This window comes from Corvus moneduloides, chromosome W, assembly GCF_009650955.1.
Source record: "Corvus moneduloides isolate bCorMon1 chromosome W, bCorMon1.pri, whole genome shotgun sequence".
NCBI lineage: Eukaryota > Metazoa > Chordata > Aves > Passeriformes > Corvidae > Corvus > Corvus moneduloides.
In genome coordinates this window covers 20829815-20840290 of record NC_045510.1, presented here as the reverse complement: position 1 = coordinate 20840290, position 10476 = coordinate 20829815, and the positions used below count along the sequence as shown (strand labels likewise).

The following is a 10476-nucleotide window of genomic DNA, read 5'->3' as shown; positions in this document are numbered from 1 at the left end:
AATTAGTAAGACCTATAATGTTATACCCGATCTTTGGGGGCATACTCGGCGGGGTGCATTTCGCTGCATATGACCTGAACGTGTACACCTAAGGATCCTTAAAATAAATACCAAGGTAAAATCCCTTTTCCCCTTCTAACCGTGTATGACTCTTGATTTTAAGACCAGGAAAAGGCATCAGACTAGTGATAACTTCATTTTAGACTGCATCTGTATGAATTTTTTTCTTAATCATTCAATAGTTTCCTTGTGAAGTGTTTTTAACTCTTTCTACTAGTAATGTGACATATCATACAACATATTCTCAAAGTATGAAACTCCCACTATAAAAGCTGCTCCTGTCCCTGAGAAATACAGTATTTCATTGTTTGGTACAAAAATGTCCTGCTTCCAGAACTGCAGGGGTGACTTCTGCTTTTTCTGCTTCTCCCTACTTTAACAACACCCATCTTAGCATGAGATGTGGCTTTTTGCACGGTGAAGAAAACACCATTAACTGTGAAAACAAAAAGGTGAGAAAATATTTCTGTTTAGAAAAATTCCAGTGGTGAAACAGTAAAAAGGCATTTCCCATGGGAACAATTACTAACTAGATTCTGAGGAGTTATTAATCAATTCGGTTTAATGTTTTTTCTGTACATGAGAATATTTTGGAATACTGATACTATTCCTCACAAATCGAATAATGTATTAGAATTCCGCAAGCTAGTTTCATAAAAACAGCCTCCTACCACAAATTAAATTCATAAAAGAAAATAAACACGAGAAAGATTTACTTAATAAGGAACAACTGTTTTAGATTAACATATCTGAAAACATGGCAGGGTTTATATGTCCCTAAAAAGTTCAGTTGTTTTAGATTTTTTTTCTGTTTGTAAATCTGCTGGTTTTGTTACTCTCTGGAAAGGCAAACTGCTTTTGAAAGGCTTGTGGCAACATAGTCAAAACAAATGCTTCTGAAAGCTTTCAATAGTACTTTTTCAATTTACAAAATGTGAAAACATCTTTCAATTAGTAAAAAAAATAGGCTAATATACAAACATTTTTTTAAAAAATTCATTTGTGAAGGAATGTAGCATAATTGCCCAGACTCATACCCATTCACTCCTCAGATACTGGTAGCTAGCTCCTCTTGACACAAGCCTCTCTATATTAACCCAGAGAAATGCGTACATGGCCAGTTAGCCCAAGCAAAATAGTCATTCAGCTTTCCCCAAATTTAAACTATCATAAATTACCATTTGGACAGCATTAGAAAGAAATTGAAGCATACAAGGAATAAACTATATTTTCTTTTTATATCAAAATGTACTCTTGAAAATGTGTTTGGCACAGTGCTAAATCATATAGTTAATACTAAATACTGCAGGATACAATAAACCCCTGGAGTTAACTTGTGTTTACACCCTTTAAGGGATAAAAATAAAAAGATACCAATTATTCAGAAAGCCTATAAAAACTGTATAAACAATATTTTATGTCGTTTTGAAAACCACTAATATAGTATATTTTACAGAAAAGACTGCAAAATAATATAAATGGATTTAAACAGATCTTTACAATAAGAAATTCAAATGGAAACAGACAAGTAACAAAGAGAAGTAAAAAAATTTATTGCAGTATTCATTCCACCAGATTTGCTGGGGATCCCTTTTCTTGTATTATTTCAGGGTGACCTAATACATCAAAATCTACATTTACAAAAACTCCTCCTGCAGATAGGTCATAGATACTGCATGCTTTTTTTTTTCTTTTTGTTTTCTTCAACAGAAAAAATTTTATATCCGGGAGACGCTGCCACTTAACAGCCTGTAAAAACAATGCTTCCCTGGAAACTGGCTACGCTAAAGAAAGCCATCCGCTGCTAGGTTAAACTCCAAGAACACTTTATTAAGAACATTAACAGACTAATTTCCAACATTCACTTGTTTATTTTTTTTAACAGAAAGTTTTGTTTCAAGGTATAAACAATCTTTTAAACTATAATACAGTGGGAGTAAAAATGAACTGAGAAGTTTCTGCTGCACAACAGCGAAGGAAGCTCCCACATAAATGTTTACCAAATATTTCCTTCTTTTTTCCTGCGTCTCAGGTTCCATTCTTACTCTTCATTTAACTGATTTTTTTTTTTTTTTTTGCCAGAAAGTTGAGATCTCAAGTTTTTCTGTTATTTCAATTCCTGTAAATTTGGCTGTGTATACAAATTCATTAGCTGGAAGTTCCATCCTTGGCAGCATACAGCGATCGTAAATTTTGAACAACTTTATTAGTCAGCTTATTAGCACTCGTTAGAGCAATTTTTTTGTAAATAATGTCTGACTCTTTAATAGTGTCTACCCAAGGCACCAGTTTGCGGCCATCACGGCGCTTAGCCTCAGTCCAGGAGCCACTGTAGGAGCCTGCCATCCACTGAACACTGAAGCCATTGCTGGTTTTCTGTACTACTCTTGCAATTTGTGGTCGGTCTTTGTACTTTGGACAGCAAATAGCGATGACATCCATGACATCAACACTTTCATTCATCTGTGCTGCCAACTCTGTAGAGTCTGAATTTCGTTTTGACCTTCTCAATGACTAAAACATTGGGGGGAAAAAAGACCAAGTGTTACACAAAAGAACTTTAGTGAAATTATTGCTTTTATTGCTTTTAATCCCTTGACGCCGGGAGTTGGGATTCCCCGGCACACATTCCATTGCCGGCAATGAGACGCACCGCGACCGCCAGCGCCAAGGGGTTAACATATCCTTGTAAAACCACATACTCTTAATTTGTACCCGTGTCTTTATCTCTTATTGATATATAAAATTATATATACACACGAATCATAAAGCTACATAAAAACTTGGCAACAATAAAAAGGATAACACACAGTACATTCCAAAGGAAAATTAATAAATTTTTATATGGGATAAATCTCATTTTCTAGTTTGTGTTTTTTTATTGTCTTTTCTGTTAAACTTTCTACAAAAGTTGTATAAATGGTTAAGTAGAGAATCTCTATCTACAAAATGCTTTCTTTCATGTCGATTACATTACTTGGTGTACATTTAATATAATAGACTGACATTTATAAGCACATAAAAATAATTTTACGTAATACGCTGTGAAATACGTTGACTCCTCCTCCGCCTCACCCCTGAAGTGCCTCCTCCTCTATCCTCCCCATCACTTTCATCATCCTCTGTCTCAGCTGCATTGTTTTTAGGGCTGCCTCCTCCAAGAAGTGAGGTAATTGCTTTGTTCCGAGCATTTGTGCTAGCTGACACCTCTCCATCTTCTTCCTCTTCATCAGGATCCAAATGTTCCATAAGGAGCTTGAACTATTAAATAAACCCCCCAAAAAACAGATCAGTTTACATTCAAACTTTAAAAATAGACATTCATATCACACTACATTAAATAAAAAAACAAATGAAAAGGTAAAGAAACTGTAAAACAAATGGCAGAAAACTTCAAACTTCAACAGCTTGTGGTTTGTTCTACAAACATTTTACTTTCATTTTCTAGTAGATATGTAAAAGCTTTCTTCCTGTGTTTCCAAAATTGCAAGTTTTCTCTAGTTAATATTTTAAAGAATTGGAAAAGAAAAGAGAAAAAAAATGGTAAATACACTGGATCTAGTCTCTGTTCCTGTGACAGAAACAGTCAGGGATAAAGTGAACAAGTTATATGGTAGAGGTATACAAGATAGATACGACAAATTAGAAAATACTCTGCAAAGATGAATATCCTTCAGTTGAAATTAATTTTAGTTGTGTTTAATTTTTTTAGAATGCTTTGAAAGGTAATACTGCTAAACATCCTGAAAGGAAATTGTGAGTTATCATATATCAATCACATAAGATTACCAGAAACTTAACATTTTGAAATGTTCATCCAATACATCAGCATCTATTTTCAAGTTTATACTGTGTTACCTAGTTTGAAAGGATTTCAGATTTTCTGCAAAGCAACTTTACTTACATCTAAGTACTGTTTTACTATACTCCTCTTCACTTCTTCAGTGATCTTAGAATTAGCCATATCACTCCGCAGAAAATCCAGAGTTTGTTTTGGATGGAAATGTACTCCTGTCTTCCTGTTTATAGCTTTATCATACACTTTTGCAGATTCAGATGGAGAATATTTCTGAATTTTACTGTTTAAAGAAAACAAAAGGGAAGAAAGAGCTTTTAAGGAAAGTCCAAAACAATTTCAAGGAAAAGCTTTTAAAAATATTCAGTATAAGTAGTTATATTTTAACCATTCCGTATACAATAGACATTCTGGTAAGAAATGAAATCATTACTTTTTCTAAGCCAGTTTCATTACATTCAACCTATTCTATTTATGTTTTTCTCTTATACAAATCTATTGCTGAAACAATTATTAACAGTCAACTAAACGACCCCCCCCAACTTCTTCCAAACTTAATCCTTACAAAGAACTCACTAGATAACAAGATGGCCTATTGTCTAAATATCCTTACCTATCAGAGAATCCACAGAGGTTCTTTAAATGCTGTTTCAGCATCAAAAGTAATAATATGCCTTGGGAGACATTTGCAAATTCAATTAAAGGAGCTGAATTTTCTGGTAAACATTTCATCACGGCATTTATATCATTTTCTTCATCAGAATCTGAATCAGAGTTTACTCGTTTCCGTAACCTCCGAGGCTTAGAAGCTTCCTCCTCACTTTTGCTCTCACTACCACTGTTACTGTCACTCTCAGTCTCCTCATCTGATGAAGGCTTTCTTTCCTTTTTTTTGTCTTTCACCATAGACTGTGAGACAGAGAAGTTAACACATTCCAAAATTAGGGCAAATAGCATCATGTACATTTCTAAAAAATCTTTCAAAAATCATTATTGACTTAAATTAGTAAGAATTAGCTGTACAATGTTATTAATTCATAACTTGATATTCATAACTTTATATTCAAAGATTAAAATTATTTATGACAAAAAAGATGCTGAATTATAACTCAAGGTTCCTAAAAAATTGATCCAAAGTCCACTTTTTTTTGCAAGGTGGTTACAGAAAGAACTGAAGCAAAAAGTGCTCCACTGGCATGTTATTCTTAAAAAGACTGCTCAAGTTTATCAGAGACAGTAAAATGAAGTAAAAGCCAAATACAATAAATCAGGAAGAAAATTGCATTTTTGTTTCACCTGAATATAATTTTTGCATGTTACATATATTTCCATCTGTACCTTGGTACAAACTAGTCCAAGCTGGTTTTAATCATTGTCTATGTTAAAATCCTATGACACTAATTACACTGCTGACCAGAGAGCCCCCCAAATCAGCATATACAGTATTAATAATATTCAGTTCCACTACTTGTAGAGCTACAGAATTTCATACCTGCATTATTACTGCACATAGTATGCTTTTTCATAACACAAGATATCCCAAGTAGGATTTCATACTCTGCATTCTGGTCCCCCATCTAAAGAATGTGCTCTTTCTAGCAGATTAAAAATTGACTTCGGTAGGGTGAGAATTCAAAGCAGTGTACTTTCCAGGTATCAACTCTGACTTGTACTTACAGGTCAGATTGGAAATTCTAGAAATGGGTTTGTTTCCTGACAGTTTGGACCTTCTACTGTTAAAGTTGTCCAGGAAATGAAGACACTGAAGTCTTTAAGAATCACAGAATCACAGGATGGGTCAGGTTGGAAGGGATCACAGTGGGTCATCTGGTCCCACCTCCCTGTTCCAGCAGGGTCATCCCAGAGCACATGGCACAGGATTGTGTCCAGATGGGTCTGGAATATCTCTAGTGAGGGAGACTCCACACCCTCTCTGGGCAATCTGTTCCAGTGCTCGGTCACTGCACAGAGAAGTTCTTCCTCATGTTCAGGTCCCTTAATCATCCTCACAGCCTCTACTGGACCCACTCCAGGAGCTCCATGTCTTTCCTGTCCTAAGCAGCCCAAAACTGGACACAGTACAAGAAACAAAGGCCTTTTTCTTACAGGGTTGTGTATTGCCATAGCAACAGATACTATACCATTATTTGGGTTCTTATATGCTACCTTAAGAAAAGACATATTGCACACTCTTTTCTTGCAATAAATAATGTATTTAAAGTCTCCTAGGTGACACACGTGGAACTGCCATCAGCTACTTGACAACAAAAGAAAAAGTAAATGGGATTGTTATTAAAATTATGCATACAATTAATATTAATTCTAATTCAGTAATATTAGGGAATGATATAGATTTAATATTAAAATCTCAAAAATTGTCATTTTTTTAAATAACATAAGCGGCAATATAAGGAAAGTCTTTAACTAGTGTCTACCAGATACAGATCAGAACAGAAAGGGTTGTTTGTTTTTTAACTACCAGTTACAAACTAACAATACTGGTCCATATCATAATAATGGTACTATATTCACTGAAAAATTGACCAAATTATATAGAAGCTTATGCTACCACCATAATAAATATACTAAAATATAAATGCACATACCTCTTTAAATGACTGTAGTAGGTTGCTACCAGAAACTGATAGTGTAATGTCTATATGATGCATTATAAACAGTGGTTCTTCCTGTGTTTGATAAGGAAAACAGGCTAGATTGTCTGCTATGTACAAGAGCATATTCACCTCTGTTTTCTGGAAGTTAAAAAAAAGTACATATTAATATACAAACAAATATCTTATTATACATTTATCCTGTGTTCCTAACAGTTTAAAACAAAAAAAAAAAATCACAAATTTTATTCTACATACCCCCCAAATGCACTCTAAACAACATATATATATGTGCAAAATTTAGTCATACCTAAAGATACATTATTCCTAAACATCCCAAACTGAGTACAGAAAGGTACTGAATGATGCAAAAGTGACTAATGTATTCTATTCAGTAAATACCTTATATTATAAAGTAAAACAAAGTACCTTAGGGAAATAAAGCTATCAAAATTATGTCATAAAAATATATTGCAAAAGGAGAATTTAAGCTTGTAATGGTATATTTTATTTTCTTTATAAGTGAAGGAAATGTGATGCTTACTGCAGTATCATCAAAGAGGTTGAGTAAGGAAATTAGAAAGGCTCGTCTGTGTTGACGGTTCCCTCGAATCATGGAGTATAGGTGTGAACACAATGCATTGGATGATTCATCATGTCTAAAACCTCTTACAGGATCCTGTGGGCAGGTATTGATTGCCTGTTGTACCTGGTAAGACATCTTCATACCAGCCACTGCTTTCATCTGAAATGGAAAAGTACTTATTTTTATTTAAACCATTGCTTTCAAGCAGTAACATTGAAAGTGGAAATTAAACAAATGCCTGTCAACAGAAACTTCTAGCTATTTTTTAAACTTTTTTCCCTTTAAGTGGTTCCTCATCTGAAGTTTAACTTTTAAACATGCACTGAGGTGCACTACTGCCTTTTGAGTAAGCATACAGATTAAAACAGAATGTGTGGTAGAGATCAAAATGTATTGTGAATTGCTTTCAAAATAACTTCTATGTTAGAAACATATAGATGATCTGTTTACCGACTACAGCCAGGTACCCAAATTTAAACAATTTTCAAGATTCATAGATTCATAGAATATCCTGAATGGGAAGAGACTCACAAGGATCATCAAGTCCAACTCCTGGCCCTGCACAGGACACCCCAAGAATCCCACCCTGTGCCTGAGAGTTTGTCCAAACAGTTCTTGAGATCTGGCAGCATTGGGGCCATGACCACTGCTCTGAGGAGCCTGTTCAGTTCCTGACCACTCTCTGAGTGAAGAATCTTTTCCTACTATCCAACCTAACCCTCCCCTGACATAGCTCCAGCCGTTCCCTTGGGTCCTGTCACTGGTCACCACAGACAAGAGATCAGTGTCTGCCCCTCCTCTTCCCTTCATGAGAAAGTTGTAGACTGTAATGAGATCTCCTCTCACTCTCCTCCAGCTGAACAGACCAAGTGCCCTCAGCTGCTCCTCATATGGCTTCCCCTCAAGGCCCTTCACCATCCTCATGCCCTCCTTTGGATGCTCTCTAATAGCTTTATATCCTTATATTGTGGTGACCAAAACTGCCCCCAGGACTTAAGATGAGGCCGCCCCAGTGCAGAGCAGAGCAGGACAATCCCCTCCTTTGACCTGCTGGCAGTGCTGTGCCTGATGCACCCCAGGACACAGTTGGCCCTCCTGGATGCCAGGGCACTGCTGACTCATATTCAGCTTGTCATCCACCAGGACCCTCAGGTCCCTTCCCACAGCTGCTCTCCAGCGTCTCATTCCCCAGTCTGTCTGTACATCCACAGTTGCCCCATCCCAGGAGAAGAATCTGGCACTTGCCCTTGTTAAACTTCATATGGTTAATAATTGCCCAGTCCTCTAATTGGTTGAGGTCTCTCTGCAGGGCCTCCCTGCCTTTGAGGGAGTCAACAGCTCCTCCCAGTTTTGTATCGTCTGCGATCTTGCTCAGTATCCCTTCCAGTCCTGCATCTAAATAATTTATGAAGATATTGAAGAGCACAGGGCTGAGGACAGAGCCCTGTGGAACCCCACTAGTGACAGGTCGCCAGTCTGATGTGACCCCATTCACTATAACCCTTTGTGCTCCACCCATGACACAGTTGCTCACCCATTGCATGACATGTTTATCCAGCTGGGGCCTGGACAGTTTGTCCAGAAGGATCCTGGGCAAGACAGTATCAAAGCCTTTAGCAAAATCCCAAAATATTATATCAACTGTCTGCCCTTGATCAACCAGGTGGGTTACCTTGTCATAAAAGGAAATCAGGTTTGACAATCAAGACTTTCCCTTCATGAAGCCATGCTGGCTGTGACCGATGACTGCATTGTCCTCCAGGTGTTTTTCAATACCTCCCAGATTAATCTGCTCCATAGCTCTACCAGGCACTGAAGCGAGACTGACAGGTGAGACTGGAGGCCTCCTTCTTGCCCTTCTTAAAAATCGGGACAACATTCCCCAGCTTCCAGTCAGCTGGGACCTCTCCAGATTCCCAAGACCACTCAAAAATCATCGAGAGAGGTTTTGTGATGACATCAGCAGCTCTCTGAGTAGCCTGGGATGAATCCCATCAGGCCCCATAGACTTATAGGGATCTAGCTGGAATAGCAGAACCCACACAGTTTCAGGGTTGACTGGGAGTTGATCATTCTCACAGTCATGGTCCTCCAGCTCAGGGCACTGGGACCCCCTTGGTCTGTCATTGGTGTTGAAAACAGAGGCAAAGAAAGCATTAAACATCTCCATCTTGTACATGTCCCTGTTTTTGAGGTGGCCATTCTCATCCTGGAATGGGCCAATATCATTTTTGCACTGCCTTTTACTACTGACATATTTAAAAAGGCTCTTTTTTATTGTCCCCCACAATCATGGTTTAAGCCCAGCTGGAAACTAAGCACCACACAGCTGCTCGCTCGACCCCCCTCTCTACCCCCATCCTGGTGGAATGGGAAGGAGAATCAGAAGAGTAAAAGCCAGAAAACTCCTGGGTTGAGATAAAGACAGTGTAACAGGGAAAGCAAAAGCATCACACACAAGCAAAGCAAAACAAGGAATTCATTGAGCCCTTCCCAAGGGCAAGCAGGTGTTCAGCCACCTCCAGGAGAGCAGGGCCCCATCCTGTGGAACGGTAACTTGGGAAGATGAACACTGTCACCCAAAATGTCCTCCCCATCCTCCTTCTTCCCCCCACTTTATATACTGAGCATGATGTCATATGGTCTGGAATATTCCTTGGGTCAGTTGGGGTCACCTGTCCCAGCTGTGTCTCCTCCCAACCTCCCACGCACCCCCAGCACCCTCCCCAGCGTATGAGGAGCAGAAAAGGCCTTGGCTCTGTGCAAGCTCAGCAATAACAAAAACATCTCTATATTATCAACCCTGTGTTCAACATAAACCCAAAACACAGCCCCTTGCCAGCCTCTGGGAAGAAAATTAACTCTACCCCAGCCAGAACCAGCATAACTGCCCAGCTCCAATTCCAGTTGGGCTTTGGCCACACAAATTTTCTCCCTACAGTGGCAAGCAACATTTCTGTATTCTTCCCATACCACCTAACCTTGCTTCCACTGGGCACACACCTTCCTTTTTTGCCTTATTTCCAAGAGAAGATCCCTGTTCAGCCAAGCTGGCCTTCTGCCTTGCCTGCTTGACTTCTGACATCTGGGAATTGCTGCTCCTGTGCCCTTAGGAGGAGATGCTTATAAATGACCAGCACTGATGGACCCAGCACCTGCAAAAGTATTTTCCCAGGGGACCTTACTTGCTAATTCCCTGAGCAGCCTGAAGTCTGTTCTCCTCGTGACTAGAGTTGAGGTTTTGCTGGCACTTTTCCTCCTGTCAACAGAGATTTTAAACTCGAGTGCTCAGTGGCCGCTGTGGCCAAGACGGCCACCAATCACCACTTAATTCACAGAATCACAGAATATGCTGAGTTGGAAGGCACTCACAAGGATCATCGAGTCCAACTCCTGGCCCTGCACAGCACCATCCCCAAGAA

At 38.6% G+C, this 10476-nt stretch overlaps 1 protein-coding gene across 1 annotated transcript in view; it reads right to left on the bottom strand.

The window, feature by feature from the left end:
- Positions 1-1849: 1849 nt before the first annotated feature.
- The window catches only part of LOC116437440 (nipped-B-like protein), a 126544-nt gene continuing 117917 nt past the window's right edge, over positions 1850-10476 (bottom strand). Inside the window, exons 41-46 of the mRNA XM_032095084.1 lie at positions 7013-7213; positions 6463-6609; positions 4470-4765; positions 3965-4139; positions 3136-3321; positions 1850-2574 (exon numbers count right to left, since the gene is read on the bottom strand). Of these exons, the coding sequence (XP_031950975.1) occupies positions 2209-2574; positions 3136-3321; positions 3965-4139; positions 4470-4765; positions 6463-6609; positions 7013-7213 (1371 nt within the window). The 3' untranslated portion in view covers positions 1850-2208. The remainder of the gene's footprint in view (positions 2575-3135; positions 3322-3964; positions 4140-4469; positions 4766-6462; positions 6610-7012; positions 7214-10476) is intronic.